Source organism: Helicoverpa zea, chromosome 29 (genome assembly GCF_022581195.2).
Source record: "Helicoverpa zea isolate HzStark_Cry1AcR chromosome 29, ilHelZeax1.1, whole genome shotgun sequence".
NCBI lineage: Eukaryota > Metazoa > Arthropoda > Insecta > Lepidoptera > Noctuidae > Helicoverpa > Helicoverpa zea.
In genome coordinates, this window is record NC_061480.1 from 3,484,248 (window position 1) to 3,508,657 (window position 24,410).

Consider the following 24,410-nt stretch of genomic DNA (forward strand, 5'->3'; position numbering starts at 1 on the left):
TAGTACATAGGAGGATAAAATATTCAGTCCAATAGGCTAAACGTATCGTCCATTAGATTTGAATAGCCGGTACAATGACTAATGACCGACGGATCGGGCGAGCGCGGGCGCATCGATTTGGGCACGCCTTGTGACTGCTTGCAAATGGTGTCATTATGAGGTTTAGGAGTTGCACGCGAAATGGGTTGTTGTTAAGTTGCCTGTAATGATATGTAAGACCTGGATGATAGGTAATTTATGGCATATGCTAAATAAAATGCTTTTCAATTATGATATTTTTGGGGTAGAGGTGGTTGATATGCGAAATTGTCAAGCTCTTCTTTATGTCCCCCGAAATCTTCGGTTCTGACTGTCCAAGGCAGTCATATTTGTTCGGCAATGTGTCTAACTCTTTATAATGTGGTTAATTTGATTTAATTATTGTGATGAACCACCTACGAGCACCAAAGACCACCGGCATTAGATAATTTTGATCTGTAATTGTTGCGGTTTTGAAATCCTACACTGATACCACAAAAGCAAATTACATAATTATGAGATGATACATAACTTTTAGACATAAGATACCTGAAGGTTGCAGTGTCAACGGTAACTGAAGTTTACGGGGTTGTACGAAAAGAGGTTCTGTATTCGGCCCCCGTATAGTTGTACTTCCTTGATACAAAACACCTATTGTTCCAATTTGATCGGTCTTTAAGAACAATCTACTAATGTTTCCGTCTCTCCTCTCTTCAGAAATCATCAGCGTGCCGTCCACAATGGCCGACACAGACACGGAGCCGCTGGCGAACGGCACGGCAGCGCTCTCCATGGAGGAGGAGGACGAGAGGATGAAGCAGCGCCCCGCTGACATCGATGCGGTGAGTACCAGGACCTGGTGCCTGGTCCCTTAGCACGTGTGTGGTAGATGCCAGTAGTAGAAGCAGTTGTCGTTAAGGTGAGAGGTTCAAAAGGGGTTCTGAGAACACTGACGTGACAGTTTGGGTTGCAAGGTGTTTCTCCCCGGTTCTTCTCCGTAAGATTTAGCTTTTTATAAGAGCCTGCAAACTATATTACTTTTGGATTTAGCTATACGATACCGACAGACACTGCACACCAAAGTGTTGGACCAATTTCTCTTAGCTAATCAAAGTCATGTGTATAATTTTATTTATTTATCTCAGGCATTTAAGGCCATAGAAAATACTATACATTAATATTAAATCATTAAATGCTTAGACATATTTTATATAAACAACTTAAAACTGCGAAGCGATGCGTAGCTTTCCTCGGAACCTCAGATAGACGACTATAAATTTACCCATTTTATTCACGGGATATGCAGTCTTCTAAAACTCTTTTCTACCTTGCAGGACGTCCGCGAGATGGAGCGTCGCAAGCGCGTGGAGGCGCTGATGTCGTCGAAGCTGTTCCGCGAGGAGTTGGAGCGCGTGCTGGACCAGCAGATGCACGAGGGTAGCGACGCGCCGCTGCTGCAGCGCATCCGCGAGATGGTGGGGGGACGCCTGCATAGTGGCAGCATGCGGGTAAGTGAAAATACCAACTATTTTTAGCAAAACTGCCTTCACGACTGGACTCCGGGTATGGCCGGTAAGTCGCAGGCATTACGTATGCTTCGACAAATATATTTTTTTTTCTGTTGGGAAATCATTATCCGATGGTAAAAATCATCATATGACGGCTTCCGCTTTGAGTTAGCAGAGGGTGAGGGAGTGTCAGGCTCTTACTGACTAAAACCCCATCGACCCCCAAACGCGCCTACGCAGCAGTAGCAGCCATCAACAAGCCCGCTGTGACGCAAACAAAGCGGGCTCAGGCAAAAGGGGGTAAACAAACCCGTGGCACGTCGCACTAACGTAGATTTGAGCAATTTAGCTGGCCAAAAGTCTTTTTTTTTTAAATAAAGGTTATCATCAAATTGTGGGTAAAATGGAAAGAGGAATACCCCAGCAATAAGAATTTACCACATCTACCTACCAAACATGCGATATGCGCTTGCACCAGGAGTTGGAACTTGACCTTAGTGCAAATTTTACGTTATACGTTTTTAGAGATCTCGGTAGACGGTATTAAAGAAAAATTATTTTTGTGCTATCTAATTGATATTAAGCAACTATTATGATGGATTCGAGTTGTGTAGGTAACAGTTATTATATTTTAATATATTTTAAGTGTGATCACTTAATTTTTTATAGTATTATTTCAATTTTAAAAGAGGGTGTGTAAGCAAAATATTTTTTTAGTAATTTTCTTGTTTAAACACAATTTTGTTATATTATCGCGTTCGACCGCGTAACATTTTTTTTAGTTTTAGATATTTGACATATTAAACTAGCTTACGACATATTTTTTGGCTGCGGATAGCTGCGGATGTCCGACTTACAGGCTTTTTAAGATTTGAAGCTCATACAAAAATAAAATACTTTTTTCTTTAAAATGTCACAAAGTGCATTTTTTTTTGTTTTGAGTACCTCTGGCGTAAAAATAGTGACCCTACGTTATATTTACAATAAAATACAATAGCAAGATCTGACTAATTTGGAAGAAAAACTAAATTACCTAGGAAACTAACTTTTGACCTATTAGGGTGACACGCCTGATAATATAAGCAGTTTTAAACAAAGATTTGCATATTTTAAAATAGCTACGAAAGTAAAAAACTGAAACTGTAAAAAAAATCCTTAAAACTAATGAGAATTGGTTAAGCAGAACATTTGAACGCCCGACAAGTGTTGGAAATCGACCGGGGCGGCCATCTAAATCACTTAAAGATTGTAGTGAGAGGACTAAACGAAGGAAAACTAAAGAAATACGAAACTGAAGAAATGTGACCAACAAAAAAAAAACATCAAAACAAGATTATTTTGCCCTGAAACAATAAAATATGCTACTACCAGCTGAATCAAACACAGAGTCTGATATATCAGAGGCAGAAAGTGAGGAATAAAAAAATATTAATTTTTTTTTTTACTACATTACATATTATTTTGAAATAGATATAATAAAAAATATCATAACTACTTTTAAAATTAAAATATATGATACTCTACATTAAAAAAAAAATAGTTACGGTTTTTTTCAATAAAACATGCTTATTATCAAAATACAATGCTTAAATAAAATAAATAATAAAATAATGATAAAATAAAGATAGAAAAAACGAAATACATTGTAAAATATTTTTGGCCGCCTAAATTGGTCAAATCTACGTATGTGCGTCGCAGCCACAGACCGGTCCTAAGAAGGACACGTGCGACAAGGATGGCTTCATAAAGGTAGAAAGGAGAAAAAAGAAGCCACCTTGTAGGAATCAGTGCGGTACCGCACAAACTGGACCCAACATCCTGCTGCGTCCTGCAGTACCAACGACGCAGTTGTACGTGTCCCGTCTACATCACACCACGACGGTGGAGTTTTGGCCGATGGGTGTCGCCTTTCGGAGGTTCCGAGGCAGGCTACGCGACACCTCGCAGCGTAACACGACGCCGACGCTTCGTGTACATTAGTTTTTAAGTTATTTATATATTATGTATTAGTGTTTTATAATTTAATGTTATTATATTTAAGTATTGTATTTTCTATGGGCCTCAGATGCCTGATGCAAATAAATAAATTAAGCCCTTTATGTACCAAGGCCGCGGTTGCTCTTCAGAACAATCCCGCAGCCCCGGATGACAAATATACCTGAAGATTAACGAAAGGTTTACAGGCAGATGCTGGATGCCTTAAATTGTAGACCGAGTAGTCGTAGTGCTAAGTAGTAAATAAGCTCCTGGTGGTGAAGAAAGTGCAGACATTTTTTCTGATTGATGCTTTAGTGCGTGTCTAAATTCTCCGTCTCTTCCTCCAGGGTCCCGCCTGCGTGCTCCCCATCAACGACATCCGCGGCATCGAGGGCGTCGGCTACGAGAAGGGAGAGAAGATCCTCCGCTGTAAGCTGGCGGCGGTGTATCGGCTCGTCGACCTGTTCGGCTGGACGCAGTGTGAGTATTGTGTAGCTACGAGCAGGATCCAGAAACACGTGATGATGTCCTCCTAGAGGACAATGGTTTACGGCGGCTGTTCTCATGTAAGGAGATCAGCCAACTGCGCAGGATATGTTATAATGCACAAGCATTTGCGCAGACACAAGTGCATGCACTATTCCTTCACCCTCATAGCCCGATGGGACGGCAATCCTACACTACCGGAGAGAGATTAGGTCAGGACCGACAATAACGTTCTTTCCGATGCACTGGTGTATCAATCACCAACTTCCAGACTACGGGCTGCTTTGTGAAAGTTAAAGAAAATCCACAAAGCTATTTCGACCCGACCCGGGAATCAAACCCGAGACCTCGAGCACAGCAGCCGCGCTTGCGACCACTAGACCAACGAGGCAGTCACTCTGGGTTTCCCTTCGAAACGCATAAATCTTTCGCCTTTTTGGAAAAAGCAAATAGCATCGATGTGGGAAGATGTTGCACCATTTCTTCCTCCCACCAAAAACACATAAGGAGTGGTTAAGGGTGGCCTTTCTTATGTAAAATTTTACGCTCAAAACGTGATTTTCAGCCTACTTTAAATAACTTACTGATCCCTATTCCAGCGGGCAACCACGGTCAGATCACGGCCCGCCTCAACACGGCAGTGGAGTCTGTGCTGACGACGCCTCGAGGGCTGCTGCCGCACGAGGTCACCGCCTCCTCGCTGGTGAAGGTCGACATGCAGGGCTGTGTGCAGGACCAGGGGACCACTAACTTCCCCGTTAATGTTGAAGGTATGTTGATTTTACAATAGGTAGTTTTTTATCGGTAAATAAGAAGAATAGTGTCAGGGTTTTGTCAAATCTGTTTCTTATATGTTTCGAGTGATAAACAGCGACAAAACAGTATGTATTTAGCATGATATAAGTTGTTTTTCGTCTGCGTCACAACTCTCCGACCCTGACGACCAGGGATCCTGACGTAGACTGTTTTTCGTTATATTTGTCACATATGGGTAAAGTTGAAGATTCATCATTTTTTTTTTATCCTTTGGCAGTATATGTCTGACTTTATTTGATGTCGATTACTGTATTATGTGATGTCTTAACCTGACCTATATTCTCTTCGCGCTCCTTAGGCTTCGCCCTCCACGCGGCGGTTCACGCGGCCCGGCCTGACATCCGCGTGGTGCTGCACGTGCGCTGCCCCGCCGCGCTCGCCGTGTCCGCCACCAAGCGCGGCCTCCTCCCGCTGTGCCACGAGGCCGCCGCCCTGGGGCCCGCGCCCCGCCACCGCCCCGCCGCGCCGCTCGACGACGCCGAGCGCGACCTGCTGGTCAGAGCGCTGGGGCCCAGTGCCAAGGTCAGTACCACGAGCCGCCGCCCTGGGGCCCGCGCCTCGCCACCGCCCCGCCGCGCCGCTCGACGACGCCGAGCGCGACCTGCTGGTCAGAGCGCTGGGGCCCAGTGCCAAGGTCAGTACCACGAGCCGCCGCCCTGGGGCCCGCGCCCCGCCACCGCCCCGCCGCGCCGCTCGACGACGCCGAGCGCGACCTGCTGGTCAGAGCGCTGGGGCCCAGTGCCAAGGTCAGTACCACGAGCCGCCGCCCTGGGGCCCGCGCCTCGCCACCGCCCCGCCGCGCCGCTCGACGACGCCGAGCGCGACCTGCTGGTCAGAGCGCTGGGGCCCAGTGCCAAGGTCAGTACCACGAGCCGCCGCCCTGGGGCCCGCGCCCCGCCACCGCCCCGCCGCGCCGCTCGACGACGCCGAGCGCGACCTGCTGGTCAGAGCGCTGGGGCCCAGTGCCAAGGTCAGTACCACGAGCCGCCGCCCTGGGGCCCGCGCCTCGCCACCGCCCCGCCGCGCCGCTCGACGACGCCGAGCGCGACCTGCTGGTCAGAGCGCTGGGGCCCAGTGCCAAGGTCAGTACCACGAGCCGCCGCCCTGGGGCCCGCGCCCCGCCACCGCCCCGCCGCGCCGCTCGACGACGCCGAGCGCGACCTGCTGGTCAGAGCGCTGGGGCCCAGTGCCAAGGTCAGTACCACGAGCCGCCGCCCTGGGGCCCGCGCCCTGCCACCGCCCCGCCGCGCCGCTCGACGACGCCGAGCGCGACCTGCTGGTCAGAGCGCTGGGGCCCAGTGCCAAGGTCAGTACCACGAGCCGCCGCCCTGGGGCCCGCGCCCCGCCACCGCCCCGCCGCGCCGCTCGACGACGCCGAGCGCGACCTGCTGGTCAGGGCGCTGGGGCCCAGTGCCAAGGTCAGTACCACGAGCCGCCGCCCTGGGGCCCAACTAACCACCAGGCTATAGTCGACAGCAATTTTGAAGATTTAGTAAAAGGAGGCGACAGAGAAGCAATACATCGAAAGTGTCATCATAAGTATAATTAGTAACTAACTTACCCAAATCAAAAACAAAAATCATTCATTCAAACTTGGCTGGAATGGGGAGGAATTTACAAAAGACAGCCCCCAAAACGCCCTCCCTTCACCACTTCCTATGTGTTTTTGCTTGGAAGAAGAAGTGGCGCAACAAACTCCCCAGCAACACATGTCTGACTGTAGGTTAGAAGAACACTAAACGTTGTTCATATAACCAATATCTATGTCTTATTAATTTAACATGACTGTCATCTCCAGGTGCTGATCCTCTCCGGTGCTGGTGCCCTCTGCTGCGGCGGCACTCTTGAAGAAGCATTCTTCCTCGCTCGCAACCTGACGGCGGCCTGCGAGGTGCAGTTGCGCCTGGCCGCTGTGCCCGCTGACGACCTGCAGCTGCTTGAGCCGCAGGAGATTCACCAGGTTTGTGGCTATTTATTTGTTTAAACTTATAGGAAATAGGACTATTTGATGCTCCCAGGGCCCCGGTATCACCCTGAAGCTTCTTAAGACATTACATCTATTACAAGTATTAGTTTATATAGTTTAATCCATGTATGTTAGTATATTTTTTTTTATAGAAAATAATGTTAAGATGTGTGCATTTTCTTACACTCTATAAGAACTACTACTTAGGGTATAAGGCAAGTTCTACTCGTTCTTGTTCCCCATGGTTACAAGTGTCGTATCTCCCACAGATCTACGAGAGCGTGCACAAGCCCCCCGGCGACGCCCACAAGTGGCGCGTCGGCGGCGAGGAGTTCGAGGCTCTCATGCGCATGCTGGACAACGCCGGCTTCCGCACCGGGTACATCTACCGACACCCGCTCGTCAAGGTAAGTACACATTTCCCCGCAACTGGGTAAATAAATAGTAGCGTAAGGTCCATTTCCACTAGGCCCGCCGGGGCTGCGGGATTGTTCGCGCGAGTTACTGCGGCCCTGGTACATAAAAAGCCTACGGCGGAACACTATGGATTTTTAGTCAGTAAGAGTCTGACACTCCCTCACCGCTGCTAACCCACAGCGGGAGGGGTCATTTGATGATTTTTGTAATCGATAAAAAAGTTCCATTTCCACCAAATACGTAAATGGCCATTTTCAACACATGCGACAAAGAGTGTGCTGAGTATAAATGTGGAAGGATAGAGAGGCAGAGGTAGACCAAGGAAAAGATGGATTGATGCACAGTTTTAGTGGGGGTGTTGGGAGGAGAAGGATGGGAAGAAGGAAATATCCCAAGCCTGTTCACACACAATACCTGCTGGAGTTGAAAATCCCATCATTTTCTTGTTAATAATTAATGTTTTTGTTTAGAACGACGTGCCTCGTCCTAAGAACGACGTGGAGGTGCCGCCCGCCGTCTCCTCGCTGGGCTACCTGCTGGAGGAGGAGGAGCTCTACAGGCAAGGGTCAGTATACCGTCCACCTTTCGAGAGAACTAGTCCTCGCACCCGGATAAAACATTACATATAAAAATGTTGCAGGGGATCAAAAGTGTGTCCTCCTTTCTAGAGTCTAAGCTACCTCCACATGTGATTTTTCAATCAAACCAGTTCAGTATTTATTGTTGTACAAGTTGTACTTATTTCTCTTCCCCCCCTTCAGGTTATGGAAGAAGGGTCAAGGCAAGACTGGCGAGCGCACTCGCTGGCTGAACTCGCCCAACGTCTACCAGAAGGTCGAGGTGCTGGAGACCGGCACCGCGGACCCCAAGAAGATCACCAAGGTAGAGTACCTCAGGCTCGAGGCCGAGTAGATCGCGGTATATTGGGGAGCAGACCGCGGTATACTGGGCAGTAGACAGATTTATACTGCGGAGTAGACCGCGGTGTACTGGGGGGTAGACCGCGGTATACTGGGGAGTAGACCGCGGTGGAGTGGAGTCCAGTCTGATGATGGTGTTCTTAAGGCTTGAGGGTAGTTGACTATTTTTCAAAATTAACACATAATGACACAGTCAAAGATATTTGTATGACAACCGGGATAAAATATCACAAGAGTATTTTTAGCTGATTTCTTAAATGTTAATAGTGATAAATAGTCAACAACCCTGTTTGAATGGAAGAATTAGTATGAAGATATTTCACGCCTTCTTAAAACGTAGATCGAAAAATAATTGGGTATGAGGTAGCGCAACCAATTAATTTAAACCTAGATTTCTGAGAATACTGCAATAATTCAAATGGAAAGTCATAGTCTTGATCACTATACATACGTTTTCATTTGACGTCAACATTGTCATTCAAGGTTAACATTGTCATTCAAGATCAACTTTGTCATTCAAGGTCAACTTTGTCATTCAAGGTCTAACTTCGCCAGATGTTATAACGTCTTTATTTTGATTGACAATAATTCACGACCATAATAACAAGACTCAGAAATCTCAGGTTTTTTAGAACTAACATCAAACTATGCCGAAATAAAAAATCGTTGTTCCATCCTCTTAAATCGATTTCTCTTCATATTGTATCAAAAATATTTGTATTAGGTCATTCTCCAATCTCGTGAATTCTGTAGAAACATTATATTTTTTGCGTAAAAAGTTTATCGATGTTGCAAAATATAGTTGATAAAACTCATTTGCCGAGTCTTTTCCATAAAAACTAAAAAAAAAAAACACAATTTTACTTTATCATCCTTTTAGTGATAAGGCTACATGTCTTCTTACCCAACGTAAAAGAATAGAGTTCTGTGTTCAACAAAAAATTTATACTCTACTTTTGGATGAGAAATTATCATTTTGTGACACCGATAAACTGTTAATTTACATTATCTTCACAAAAGCAGTCACAATGATTAATTTTAGATAATAATATGTACTGATTTTTATTCTAAAAGTATCCATTTAATACTAGAAATCCATCTTATTTGTGGAAAATATAAATCTTTAAAAAAACATAGTAAAATTGATATAGAAGTTATTACAAATATTCAGTACATATTTGAAAGTAACAATATATTATGTTCGAGTCATATTACATTAAGTTACTGTAACCATACTTCTCGGTAAAATATAGGACATTCCATTTTTAACAATTATTATTTTTAACTTTTTTAATCTTATATTTTTTTTATATTTCTACGGGGCTTTGGTAGTGGCGTTTATATTTTTTTATATTTCTTTTTTAATTTTTATCTCTTTTTTTTGTATAATTTTAATATTGATTATAATGGGAGTTTTTTTTTATAATTAAATAAATGTTGCTATAATACCTATACATAGAAAGTATGTTAACCATATTACAAATAGTCTATGAATGTATAGTCGTAAGATTTTGTGCAAAAAAGTAATATTCTGAGCATTTTTTGTCTATGCTGCGCTCAAAATGGCTCAAAAGTTCTTTTATCTATTTATTTCGTTTAAAAGTGAAATCATCGAAGATTTAAAAATTATATAAGAGTATATTTTATTCAGATATTTAATATATTAAAGCGTTTCTTGTATTCTTGCTTCGAGCTAATGTGTGTACAATTGTTTTTTTTTATACTCGTCTCAAATTTATTTTTGCAAAAACTTTTTGACATTAATACGTATTTTCAATTTTAATACGTAATTTTTATACTTTCTATATTATAATATGTGTGTGTTATTTTAAATGAATAATTTACTACAATATTTTTTTGAAAAAAAAGTATCAAAAAGTTTTTGCTTGACGGGACTGCGTAAAAACAAGCTTTCGTATAGCTATTGTGCTTATAGATATATTATATAATTAAAAAATCAATTAAAAATTACAAAAACCAAAATAACATCTATTTTCTTGCTTCTCTCATGTAATGAAATGCTTTTGACGAAGTTCTTTCGTGTTTTTACTAAAAAAAAAACTTTTTTTTGTGTTTTTTTTTGTTACTAATATAATAATGTTTTGCAGTGGGTGGATGCTAACAACGAAGAGGTAATTTCGACGATATTTTCTAATAAATAAACATTTTTAATTATATGACGTAATTCTATGACTTCCGAGTGTTTTTCGAATACAACTAAGTTAAACTCCATGAATAATCATTCCTTTAAATATTACATATATTTTTAAATATTAACGAATAATATTATTGCCCAATTAAGATATTTTGTAAGTAATAAATACTTAGGTGATTTTTTCTTCGTGAAGCTGTAGAAGTAGGTAACAATTTGTCAATTCCTTAAACGTTTGTTTATTTTATACTAATTTTATTATGTAGGTTAACATACCTTCATCTTATAAAAATCTGTTTTAACCGACTCTCAAACACAAAAGTCAGTCATAAGAATTACGTCAACACCTTTCTTTCTTTCTTCTCATCTTTCTCAAGCTTTTTCTAACATTTCCGGGAAACCTGGAGTTTTGTCACGTCAAAATTACCGCTAGGGTGACAATCATCACTCAATATCTAGGACAATTCCTAATCAAGAGCATTTCGTTATTATTACCCTGGTCAGAGCAAAGTTTTTAAATAAACTTTGTTCTAAAAACATCGAGTTTGTACAGTGTTTGGTAATTCGATAATTGGTAGGAATGTTGCCACTTGTTAAAAATACTGGTACCTTTCTCCTTGCACGACCTTTTTTGTTCTTCCTATCCTTTGTCCGTGCTACCTTTGAAATTTTATAGGTAGAAAATATATAAAAAGTAAATAAAAAAACTAGGATTTTTTCTTCTGAAAGTATGTTTTTTTTTGCAGTTAGTTTCATCAGTATTTTTTTAGAATTATTGTAAAATTTTAAAAGATTTTTTTAAGATTTTTCATAAAATCATGAAGTCATGTTCTTATGTTATATTTATTTTTCGAAATGCTTGTCCCTTTCGGTATAAGCAGAAGACTCGAAAAAATGGAATGCCAAATTATTTTTTCAAAAAATCGCTTTGAAAATACAGCTTTGCATGGAAATGTCTTGTTTGTCTGCTTATGCCCGAAATGTTTTAAATCTGAACTGTACATGCTCGATGTTTCGCCAGGAAATCACTTAAAAAATTGAGCCATTTTTTCCTATTTTTTTCTCTTTTTTTCTACGCACAAATCTTACTTTTTTTCTATTTTTTTTTTTACAAAATATGTAAATGCCACTATCCATATCCTCTTTTTACTAACCCTTAAGCGAAAGTCGATTGATATTTTTTCGAAATGTTCGTCGATTTTTGCTCTACACATGTTGGCAACATTTTTACTAATTTTTTCTTGTTTTTTCTCTCTTTTTTCTATCACGAATGGTGAACCGGCTATGGAATCGAAATGGAAACCCATAAAAACACTTTACAAATTGGAAAATACGAAAATAAAACTAAAATTTCCGTAACGGAATTATGGTTACAAATATTACGTGGTTACGATAACCACTTGCTGTCAACCAATACATTGGTTGTCATCAACCAACCACTACAAATGGTAACCACGAACCATGACGTTGTTCAATCACTTTGGGTTACGACAACCATCACACTGGGTTACGACAACCACAATGGGCTACGATAACCAAACTGGGTTACATCAACCACCATGGGTTACGATAACCACACGATGCCTGGACAACCTCGGACCCCAGTGGGTGCAGGACGGTTCGCCCGCGCACTCGAGCACTCCCGTGAAGATCGACACGCTACAGTTCGTGCCCAAGAACACCAACCCCAAGGAGTTCAAGGCTCTGCAGCAGCAGGTCAGTTTACCAACTTGTTAATCTAGCTTCCGTCAGTAACTTTAGTTAAAAGAAATTTGTAGCTTCCCTCGATAAATATGCTGTGCAACACTGAGAGATTTTTTTCAAATCGAACTTGTAGTTCTTGAGACAAAAGAACAAACTCTTCAGTTTTATAATATTAGCTAGTATAATCGCTCTTTTCTCGTGGTTTCACCAGTGCCCTTATGAAACTACTCGATGGATGAACAGTAAAAAGTTTAAGTAAATGTTACTTTCTCCAGTTATTCCAAATTTCGTCCAAATCTTTTGGAAGCGATGTGTGGCTTACGAGCTGCCGCCAGTGGTTGCACCCGTATCCGTTGGGAACTACTTCGAATACCTTCTGTATCCTTCATATTTGTATCTAGCATTGATAGATCTTTTCAAATCGGTCTAGTTACGGGCGTTTAAGTATACAAATTCTTTTACTTTTCTAATATTAGTACATATAGCATTATCTTGAAGAAATTACATTTCATTAAAGTGTAGGTATACCTTTCTCCGTGATGCGATTAATGAGACCTCACGAGGCCATTCGAAATTTCGTCTGAATCGGTTCAGTTTTTGAAAGCGATGTTTGAGTAATTTGAAAACCAGTAGGTAAAATAGAACTGTTTTATTGGTCATTTCGACAACAAAGTTACGCTTATTCTTGTGCTGCAAGTACTTTATCTGCTGTTTTATAATACATTCTCTAGCAGGTGAAATGTTTCAAACTTGGATGTAAATTAGCTAAGGATCAGCCTTATTTTTTCTGTACTACGGGGTAGAAAAGATGTCCCATTTTTTTGGACACTGATCGAGCTCGAGAGGGGTATAGGAATTTTGAATTTCTACAAGTTGTAAATGCGATAGCCAAGTGACCTACTTACAAAAATCTTTCAGATCAAGGAGAACCGTCGTGCAGACAAGATATCTGCCGGTCCTCAGTCGCATATCCTCGAGGGAGTCACGTGGGACGAGGCCAGCAAGCTGATCGGCGAGGACGCCGCCAACACGCACACCGGCGACCATGTCGTGAGTATTATCCGCCTAGCCTGTTAGCTGAGGGCCGGTCCCCACAAGCACGTCCTAGAAGGCATCATCATCATCTGCTGAGCCTTTTCCCAACTATTTTGTGGTCGGCTTCCAGTCTAACCGCATGCAGCTGAGTACCAGTGTGCTACAAGGAGCGACTGCCTATCTGACCTTCTCAACCCAGTTACCCGGGCAACCCAATACCCCTTGGTTAGACTGGTGTCATACTTACTGGCTTCTGACTACTCGTAACGACTGCCAAGAATGTTCGTTCAAGGACAGCCGGAACATCAGTTTAATGTGCCATCCGAAACCGTCACTGGTGTTCAACATACACTTAGAAAGTACATACAAACTTAGAAAAGATGCATTGGTACTTGGATCATCCCGGAGGGCGTCACGTCATCAAAATATTTGCAAAAGACAGCCCCCAAAACGCCCGCCCTTCACCACTTCCTATGTGTTTTTGCTGGGAAGAAGAAGTGGTGGAACAAACTCCTTACTAACAAGCGACTGCCTTTTTAACCTTTTTGACACAGTAACCCTGGCAACCCGTGTACCCCTAATACTAGCTAAGCAGAATTGGTTGTCAGAATTTCTGGAGACTGCCAAAGATGTACTTAGAACAGCCTGGACCGACCGATTTAACGTGAATTCCGATTTCAGTGTACTACAAGCAGGATATAAATCATATTTTCCATAAGTGCACCTGTATCTGCGCAAATGCTTGTGCACTATAATATATTCTGCGCAGATGGCTGATCTCCTTATATGAGAACAGCTGGCGTGGCTGAAATTGGCCTTGAACACCATTTTTCTCTATCCATCGCTATTTTTGACCAGTCCTTGAGAAAGCTATCTAAGTCTTATCTTCAGCGTTTCCTTGGTCTTTCTCTCGGTCGCCTTCCATCATCAATGATCGATTTTGCTGTGATATTGGCCCACTTGTCCGGGTGCATTTCGCAGATGTGACCCGCCCAATCCCCCTTCAACTTTGCAGACTCATTGCCCGGATAAATAAATGTATTTTAACGCCATGTTTCTGACCTCTCAGCAGGTCCTAATGGGCGCGGCGTCCAAAGGCATCATCCAGCGCGGCTACCAGCACAACGCGACGGTGTACAGCGCGCCGTACGCGCGGAACCCCTTCGACCACGTGACGGACACCGACATCGACGAGTACCGCCGCACTGTCGAGCGCAAGCAGCGGTCTGACTGTGAGTATAACTTCACACATTTGGTTACAGCAATAAGCCACTAGGCATGTGCCCAGTTAGCTATGTATAGTCCTTCTTGACCAAACAGCGACCCATGATAAAGGGTTGATAGCTATAGACGAGTAGCCACGAGCCCAGTCACCGTTAGACCACTAGCCTCATGTAACACTAATGCTGACTTGTTATAATTTAAGACGACACGGACCTGTCGGAGTCGGAGGCGATCAGCGCGGCGCAGATGACGTCGCCCATTGACACCGAGGAGGAGTCGCGTGACGGTATGTAGCCATCAGCCACATGGTATATACTTCTAGCGATTTTCCCGCGGTTTCACCCGCGTCCCGTGGGAAATACTGCCCGTACCGGGATAAAATATAGCCTATGTTACTCGGGAAGAGTGTAACTTCCCAACAGTGAAAGATTTTTTCAAATTGGTTCAATAGTTCCGGATTATATTCGATGCAAACAAACAATCAAATATTTCCTCTTTATAATATTTGTGTAAATAGGTTTCTGGCAGGCATGAAATATTTGTTTTCGAGCCCAAATAAAAGGGGGTGTTGGTTTGTAAAGGGGAAAAAATAGCTTTGTAATTTTTAAGCTTCATGAGCACATGATTGATAAACCCGTGCATCGTGTCGCACGTTACTGTCGGTGGTGCTTGTGCTCTCTCTCCGGTGGTGTCGGCTTGTCGTCGCATCGCGCTGAGAGTGAAGGAATACTGAGTGCACCGCAGTACAAGCTAATGCTTATGTCCCGCGCAGCTGTCTGATCTCCTTATATGAGAACAACCGCTGTGGCCGACATTTCTGCATGTAACTATATGTACTAAGTATTTATCTTTATATTTGCAGAGCACCGCGTTCTAAGAATAGAGACGAAGCAGGCCCCCGTGCGCAGCCAACCAGAGGTCGTGCTCAGCGATGGTACGTACATACATATCTACACACACACACTTTATGTAGCGTACCTGTTGCGCTACATAGTTACACATATACATGACTTGCTGTAGACCTAGTAGTATAAGAATGGGATCGTATGCATTACATCCTACACACACGGGACACTAACTGTGGCGCAACTAATTTGGCCATACGTGTATGGGGGTTATTTTATATTTGAATGGAAATTGCATCGGGTTTTTGGATTGTTGGGGTGAAATTTTGATTGCATGCAATTCTAAATGTATGAGGGAATAATAAAATAAAAGGGAAAAATATTCGTGTTGCTAGATATGATGCCAAATTGAAATAAATATAGCAGTTTTAAATATGTTTACTGAATTCTGCCTTCTTTGACCAAAACTCATTATCTAGCAACACAGAAAGTGCAGCATTTTTACTTTTCATTGCTGTATTGGTATATAAAGTTTTGGCAGAGATTCATTGAACATTAATTAGCGCAATGGACATAGTTGTGAATAAGATTTTTGTCTTTTTTCTTTTTCTATATAATGGGATGTTATATATTGCATAGTTTTATTTGTAAAGGTGTATCCAAATGTAAAATTATAATAGATAGTTCTTTTTGATTGTCAAGTTTAACCTAAAAAAATATAAAACCGGCCAAGTGCGAGTCGGACTCGCGCACGAAGGGTTCCGTACCATTATTTAAAATTAGCAAAAAGAACACGTTTGTTGTATGGGGGCCCCCCAAAATATTTATTTCATTATAGTTTTCAGTATTTGTTGTTATTCAACTCTGCTACTATCACGTGTGAGATACAGCCTGGTGACAGACGGACGGACGGACGAACAGACGGACAGAGGAGCGAAAACAATAGGGTCCCGTTTTACCCTTTGGGTACGGAACCCTAAAAATATACTAAGCTTGACACTTTCAAAAAACAACGTACTGACGAGATTACATCAGAAAATTCTTCAAAGTCAAAGTCAGTGAAATCCGCCATTGAATAACATGGATACACCTTTTTCAGCACGATTTTTTCCCAATTTTTCTTCGCTACCATTGTATAGGCATGTCCTACATTTGTTATTTCCTAGTTTTGCATGAGTATGTGTATGTGTACAATGTACGATGTTTTTAGCGGACACCACTGATTTCTTGGCCGCCGAACGCGCTCATGCTGACAGGACGAAAGGTAAGTCTTTATCGAAAATAAAGAAGTATTGGTTTTTACTAACTTCTGTACTAAAGTGTGGTTTTGAGTTACTAATGTTAGATTTGTAGATGAATTTGTCTTGGAAATTAAATTTAATAATCACCTTTAGAAACATAATATTATGACGCTTTTACTCAGTGGCAAAAGCGTGGCGTTTTTTTCTTAAAATTATGAATTCAAGATTTCTACTAACTTAATAGCCTAGTAAGCTCAAATTCATGGGTTCGATTCTCAGATTAGGTATTTACAGCTCGATTAGCCAAATACAATTTTTATCCAGACAAAATCCTCTATGAATCTATATAAAAATTAACTTTTTGCATGATGTAGTAACAACTTGTGCGTGGCATACATTCAACTAACTTTCTAACACTTACTAAAAGTATCGCGCAACCGTGGCACAACTGTTGCTCTGCTGTCGCTCTACTATCGCGCGACTTTTGAATGTATGCTTCCCTTTTGATTTTAGCGACTTGTTCATATAATCCTATATAAAGACAGGATAAAGATATATTTTACATTTCAGTATATTCCTGAAATCTAGTACATAAGTGTGACTTATGGAAAAAATATAGAATTTTATGAACAAGTTGGTTCTATTGTGTCTCTAATATTTTCTTTACTAATGCTTTTTTCTTTTAGTTATTCTGTTGACTGTTAATTTTAATTCAAATTAAGAAAATACCAAACGAAATTCAATTAAATATATAAAAAAATATAAGATTTCATGTAAATTGTCTCCAATAAAAATAAAATAAAACTACAAGAATTCGTAAAAAGGTGACAGTAAATTATATTTGCGAGTAGCCCCACCCCGGGATCCGAACTTGCTATCGGACGACGAGGTGTTCTACGACTCGCCCGCGTCGCCCATGACGTCCGAGGTGATGTCACCCGTACCGCGCGTCGTCATCAGAGGTGAGGGGGTGATTGATACGGAGGTGATGTGATTGATTGATACGAAGAATGAAGTGATTGATTCGAAGGTGTAGTGATTGATTCAAGGGTGGAGTGATTTATACGGACATGCGAGTGATTGGTTCGGGGTGGAGTGATTGATTCGGAGATGGAGTGATTGATAATTAAAACTGAATGTTGTTGAGTGATCTTGATTCATAACCTTTTGTATGACCCGAACCTGTTATCGGACGACGAGGTGTTCTACGACTCGCCCGCGTCGCCCATGACGTCAGAGGTGATGTCACCCGTACCGCGCGTCGTCATCAGAGGTGAGGGGGTGGAGATGGAGTGATTGATACGGAGCTGCGAGTGATTGATTCGAAGGTGGGGTGATTGATTGAAAGATGGTGTGAATGATTCGGAAAATGGAGTGATTGATTTAAAGATGGAATTATGAAATTTGAGATTGTTGAGTGATTGAATGTTATTTTGAGAGTATTATGACTGATTGATTCGAAGATGGAGTGATTGATTGAACGATTTGACCGATGAAAGATTCAGCAAGACTGACAGTTCGTGATAAAGGCTAAGCTAGATGATAATTTGAAAGGTGCTAAATGTGATTGATTGCAAGACATTATAAAAGGTTTGTGAACGACTTTGTTTCACTCGATATTCACGTCAAATACTGATTGAATCATTCGCCACTAGCGGCAGCCCGACAGCCAACAGTTCTGTCCGACGATGACGTGTTCCTGCCCCCCGCGTCCGTCACCGTGCGCTCGCACGTGGCGCCCGCGCCGCAGACTGTCAGTCAGCCCGTCGGGCACGTCGGCCAGCCTGTCGGACAAGCTGGACAGACTATTAGTAGAGGTGCGTTAGGTGATGTTGAGAGGTGTAGGGTGGACACTTTGTGAACTGGTTCTGCTAATTTTTGATGTTATGGATCAGAAGTTAAAGTTAAATTACTGTTATAAAAGTAAATAGTAAAAGATTCCAATTTGTTTGTCGCTGTATGTAAAGATTGATTCATAAATGATTGATTCAATGTTAGAGGTCACATAACTCACATATATATTGGTTTTTAACCCGGTCACTATTAAGACTTGTTGTTTTCTTTCTGCCATATTTAAAACTGAACTGCTTTCCTCATCTGGATAAAAATCGTTTTGGCATGAAAGTGCAACAAAAGACATACAAACAGAATAACTTTGCATTTGTAATATTGGTAAAAAATAAGCATTTGCCAATACTTGTCCAATATTCCGGCACTGGCGTGACAAATGCACACTAGTTTTACGTTCCAAAAAGAAGGTCCTACAAAAAATTAGCAGAATTAGAACCCAGTAAAGGTGTGTTAAGACAGGATTGTGTGTATTCAGGTATAACTTTGTGAGTTGATGTGTCGTCGCCCCAATCATCGCTAGCTCATCGGTATTAGGTTTCGTTGTCATTTCGAGTCATACGAAGCGGTTTGTAAGAGCTATGTGTCTCATCGCCCCAAATTCATTTGCTAGTCTTGGTATCAAAAATACGTGAAAAATTGTGCAGTAAAATATGTTTGTAGGAAACGGTGACGGGTAGACGTTGTGTGTTCATAAACTGAGCGGTTTTTTAGTCATTTAATTCAGATCTTAATTCAGCTCAAAACACTTCGAGATTATAAAACAAGTAATACTTGATACAAAATTTGAAAACAATTTGGGTACATATGATAATAGTACAAAAAAGCAATGAAAAAACTTAAATTAAACCATTTCAGTAGGTACAAAAACTGTAGGTTGTTATTCTTCTAGAGACGCAATCTATCCTTCTCTACCTAACTGCGAATTTCAATAATCTATCCATTTGTGAATTTACTTCCTATTGATAAGATATTGACATTAACTCTATACACGTGCATAATATCAAATTCCTATCTCAAACAGATCCAAGGATAGACAGGTTATTGAAATCCACTGTAAGTAGACCTCTATCTTACCACCAGTAGAAACAAATCCTAGCTATCACAATTTCACCTCATCCTAACCCTTACAGGTAAAGTCGATGAGAAAGAAGTTCTATCAAGTAACAAACGAACGAAACACGAATACTCCCGAAGTACGAACTTCGATAACATCGTCAAACAGTACGACTCCCCCAAACAAGTCCCCAAGTGTAAAACTAACTTAACTGCTAGGCTAGGACACACTCACGAGGCAGGGAATGAGAGCAGTCGCTCCAGCTTGTACTCCATCCCTTCTATAGAGTGGGATGGACGCTGCAAGTCCGACTTCGGACTTCGAAGTCGGTCCCTCCCCAGAAATAGAACAGCTAGGCTTTTCAGAACCCAATCCCATAGCGGTTTCATTAATTCCTACATGAAAGACCCCGAACCTACTCACTATCATGTTCCTAGGTGTAGGTCTTGTGGCGCTTCGAATGTTTCCTACGCCTTCGAGTTGAGCAAGGAAGAGAAAAACAAAAAAGCTAAAAATCACCCCTCTATTTACTATTCCGTTGATAATATTCCACAAAAGTGTTCAGAAGAAGTCGCTAGAGATCCAACGTATGTTAAAGTACATGAGAAGTTCGTTCCTGTGTTCAAAGTTGAGAAGAAAGATGTTGAGTTTGTTGAGAGTCAAGAGTTTAATGAGGACAATTACATAGGAGATATCGGTAATAGTTTCTCTTCGGAAAACCAAACTGTTATTGAAAAGTCTGATGCTAATGACCAAACTGTTCAGATTAGTGAGAAAAATGCTGAAATCGGTACTAAAAGTACTATAAAAGATGATAAAGAGACTTTAACGAGGGATTTAGAGGAAGATGATGGTATAGAAGACGTGAACAAAACCTTAGAATCTATTGAAGGTGAGTACCATAGCTTCACAGACTTGGAAGACTCTTACGAAAGTCCTGTCAAAGAATTAGTAGAGAAAGACATAAGAGATTATTCCGTACCTATAGACTTTTATTGCGAAGATTTCAAAGCTAAAGAAGAAGTAAAGAAATCGCCTTTGAAAGTCAAAAATACTCTCGAACCTATTCTGGAAGAGTCCAAAAGTTCTTACGGAGACGATTCGAATACTTCTCAAAATGATAAGAAGGAAGAAGTGGTTGAGAATATAGTCGGTGATGTTGTGAATACAGCTGTGTTGGCTAGCCAGTTGAAACAAGAGATTTCTACTATTGCAGCTCAAAAGGTAACACCGGAAGCTTTAGTAGCAGAATGTGTTAGCAGACAAGAAAGTTATTTAGTTAATGAAGAAGGTTCGGACATAACTGCTAATGATGTGGAAAGCTTCACAACAAACGTTGTTCAAACGGCTGTAGATATCTACGAAAATGAAGCTTCGGAACAAGATATGTTAGACTCCGTGTATGACAATGTATTCGAAATACTGTCAAATGAAAATGAATCAGAAGTTAATGAAGTTAAGAGACAAAATTCCTTGGCAAGCACTCTCAGTTCCACAGAAAGAATCAGCATGGATTCAACAGCTGAATTCGAGAAATACGAAGTTGTATCTGAGATTTTAAGTGGTATTCTAAGTAGAATAGAGTTTGTAGAAATTGTACTGAAAGTGAAAACTCCTAAAGTTGAACTTTTAGAACATTTTGGTACTGATGAAGATATTCAGGAGACGTTCTCTATCGCCAAGATGATTGCAGATATAGAACAGAGTGTGTGTCTCAATGAGACAGTGTTAACTGAAGTTAGCGACACAGATATAGGGCAAACTAACAAAATTATAGAAGGTATCATTTACTACATATTTGATAGAGCCATGTTTATAAACAATCAGAAACTAAAAAGTAATAAGAAAACTGTTAAGAAAGTAATAACAGTAGCTGATTTTGAAGATATTCTATTTACCGCTAAACCGATATGGATGGAGTCAGATGACTATGAAGAGATACCGTTAGAGGAGAAACAAAGCGAAGAGAAGGATTTTTATGCTATTAAAGACTTTTTTAACGCAAAATGTCTTCAGAGTGCAGCAGAACAGAATGAAATAAAGAAAATTAAGGAAAAGCGTTGTGATTGTGAAAAGGCTGCAAAAGTAGATGATGATGTAGTAATGGTTAACAGTCATGAAAAGAGCTGTCAATGCGAAGAGCGTGTTGATGACAATAGCGAACACAAAGAACAGATAGTTGATAAACCTCAAGAAAATGGTAACATCTTAGATAACGAAAACCAAGTATATTTAGATCCAATTGTTAACAATATAGAAGTTATAGAGGAAAAGGCAGATTACTGCAAACAAGTAGCCATTTATCACGAATATAAGAATTTAACATACATTTTAGATAAACCTACTTTCAGTGATTTGGATACTACAAACTTTAACTTGGAACCACAAATAGACTATAATATTACAACTAATGATGCTTCCAAAACTGCAGATATAGAACTTAATGAAACTTTTGTAGAAACTAGCGATATGAACAATGCGTTCCACGAGGATTTCAGCCAATCAGAAGACGCGACCATCTCGTCGCAAACCGAGGAGTGTTTCGTCACACCCGATGTGGACCTCACTTCGGAACTTAAAGAGAATATATCTCTAGAGACAGATACGTATGTTATAGAGACAGTTATTGATACGTCTCAAGAAGAATATCATTCAACAGTTAATGATGAATTTAAAGATATATCGGACAGGACTGAAGAGTTCGCGAGCTTCTCAGTTCAATCATCTGCCAATAATATAGAAGAATATCTAAGTCCTATAAGAGATCCGTCTTTAGAAGATGCTATATTCTCTCCAGAGTATAGAGATATATCTTTAATAACAAATAACGTTAAAGAAGAGACGAAGAAGAAAGAAAGTTCTAGAAAACGCAAGCATGTGAAAGAAGCGCAAAGTCGATCATCTTCCCCTAATAGAAAAACTACTAAACAGTTTGAGTTAAATGAATCTCCTATCAAAAGCGATGGTAAAGCTACTCCTCTCAAAAATCTAGCTAAGCGCAGAGCATATTCAGATATTGCGTCACCATTTATAAAGAAAACTCATGTTCTAGCTATGTCTCAAACTGAACATTCCGGCGGGGTTAAATACTGGCTGTCGTTCGACGAGAATCTACCTGTAGTAGAAACTGAAAAAGTAGCTAGAAACGTCAAAAGCATTGACGATACGCTACCTAGTTTCATATCTATAGATATTGACGAAGATAGCATGGAAGGGAATCCTAAAAAGTTCTTTGATAAAGCTACAAGTATGAATACTAAGAGATCCAGTGTGCTTCTTCATGAATATAATGAGAATGATGTTAGTTTCCCTTCTCCTTCTACTTCTAACATAGAATTTGCAAGAGAGAGAGTAAGAGAAATTGTAGCTGACCCAGAATTGGAACGTGATGATTCGGATAAGGATTTACCTCAAAAGAGATTGCTTTACGAGCTACATAGCCGACCGTCTAAAAGGTTGTACTCAAGTTGGCCCCCTTTCGAAGATACGCTATTCTACAGGATTATATCGAAATTTAGAATGTCCGAGAGTTTCGATCCTAACGATTTAGAAGACCCTAATTTTGATAGTAGTGCTTAGACGAGTCAATAGGATAGTTTTAACCGGAATAGGATAGTACTAGCCGGAATAGGATAGTATCAGTCGGAATAGGATAGTACTAGCCGGAAAAGGATATTACTAGCCGGAATAGGATAGTTACAGCCTGAATGGGATAGTGACAGCCGGAAAAGGATAGTACTAGCTGGGAAAGGATATTACTAGCCGGGAAAGGATATTACTAGGCGGAATAGGATAGTATCAGTCGGAATAGGATAGTTGGATCGTGTGTAGGTAGATTAAACAAGGTAGGTGCTTTAATTGTATGAGTAAATAGTCTAAACTAGATTTTCTAAATACGGGTGCCATTGTGAATATTCAAAAATAATTAGTTTTAATAGCCAGTTTAACTTCAGTGGTTTTAGGTAGAAAAATTTAAATTTTCCAAACCAAACCATGACCCAAATGGAATTTAGTAATTATAATAAGTTAGGTATCTTGTATAAGCCGTCCAGAGCACATATTATATACTAAAAGACTTACTCTTTCCTTCATAAAAGATGAATATTTTATAACAAAACAAATGTATTTTTATAGAAGCATGTTTTTTTTTTAAATATTGTGAATGTAGTTTTTACTATTATTAATATGTTTTTGTTAATATTGTAAGTGTTTTTAAAATGCTATTTTCAAACTTAGAATTAATTCTTACGATTTTGTTTTAATTTTAAAACTTTTTTTTTGTGTTAGGGAAATATTTCGCGGCGATTTCTGATAACAAATATATATGTTCTGTAGGCATGTTAAATATTTCTAGTAGGTATCCTTGGCCCTTTTGAACCGACATCATAAAAGTCAGTTTTCTTAAACAACGGTTTACTTTGGAAATTGAACGTGAAATTTTTTAACAAACATTTGTTTTAAGAAAACTATCGCTGAAGTTACGTCTTAAAGTATCGATAGAATATCTCAGTCACATCCCTAGTGTAGGTAGGTTCTACGTGTTTTTAATATAGTGATGTAATGTTACTAATTCAAACGTTAACAAATATTTTTATTTTTTAATTGGCAACCGCGTATCGCTTCTGTAATATTTTCACTAACTCATTGTTTTTGTATACTTGTGTTTGTTTGTCCGCTATTAAAGTGTGTGTCTGTCTTGTGTGTGTTTCTGTGTAGATAGTGCCTTTGTGTTACTGTAGCAGCGATATACACTGATTTTGGTAGGTTTTTTTAGCTTGGTCAGGGGTTTCTTTCAGACTTAGGTAATAAAGTAGTATTAACTATGAACATTCATAGACTTGATTTTCTGTGGCCGAAATCAGTATAATATCGTTGCTAATTTTTTCATATCTAACTACGGTTTGGGTACATTTAATCTTGATTGATACTAATGACTGTTCTCAATATTCTATCTATTGATATGCCTAGTGTAGTTATTTACTAGAGAAATAATTTAGACAAAAGCCCCATACGGGTAATGCCTATCTCTAGCAGGAATAAAACCAGATATGTATATAGAATATTGGGATAGCGTTATGAATGTTCCTTCTTTATTTAAGAAGAGGTATTTGTCCAGTAGTGGTTGTGGATACAAAACTTTAACATCTGATCTTTCCTTACACTCCATCTGAATAGGCACTTCACTAAAGTTAAACA

General features: G+C 40.4%; 1 protein-coding gene across 8 annotated transcripts in view; it reads left to right on the forward strand.

Moving 5' to 3' along the window:
• The window catches only part of LOC124644004 (protein hu-li tai shao), an 87,303-nt gene that overhangs the window by 57,536 nt on the left and 5,357 nt on the right, over positions 1-24,410 (forward strand). Inside the window, exons 3-20 of one of the 8 annotated variants that reach the window (XM_047183174.1) lie at positions 736-860; positions 1,353-1,526; positions 3,851-3,983; positions 4,589-4,759; positions 5,104-5,327; positions 6,604-6,765; positions 7,041-7,178; positions 7,659-7,753; positions 7,950-8,070; positions 10,217-10,240; positions 11,866-11,976; positions 12,883-13,014; positions 14,072-14,231; positions 14,426-14,509; positions 15,086-15,157; positions 16,279-16,332; positions 17,161-17,271; positions 17,965-18,126. In XM_047183174.1, the coding sequence (XP_047039130.1) occupies positions 759-860; positions 1,353-1,526; positions 3,851-3,983; positions 4,589-4,759; positions 5,104-5,327; positions 6,604-6,765; positions 7,041-7,178; positions 7,659-7,753; positions 7,950-8,070; positions 10,217-10,240; positions 11,866-11,976; positions 12,883-13,014; positions 14,072-14,231; positions 14,426-14,509; positions 15,086-15,157; positions 16,279-16,332; positions 17,161-17,271; positions 17,965-18,126 (2,230 nt within the window). In that variant the 5' untranslated portion in view covers positions 736-758. Of the gene's footprint in view, positions 1-735; positions 861-1,352; positions 1,527-3,850; positions 3,984-4,588; positions 4,760-5,103; positions 5,328-6,603; positions 6,766-7,040; positions 7,179-7,658; positions 7,754-7,949; positions 8,071-10,216; positions 10,241-11,865; positions 11,977-12,882; positions 13,015-14,068; positions 14,232-14,425; positions 14,510-15,085; positions 15,158-16,278; positions 16,333-17,160; positions 17,272-17,964; positions 18,127-24,410 lie in introns of all 8 variants that reach the window. The other 7 variants (XM_047183173.1, XM_047183176.1, XM_047183175.1 and 4 more) reach the window with 7 other exon arrangements.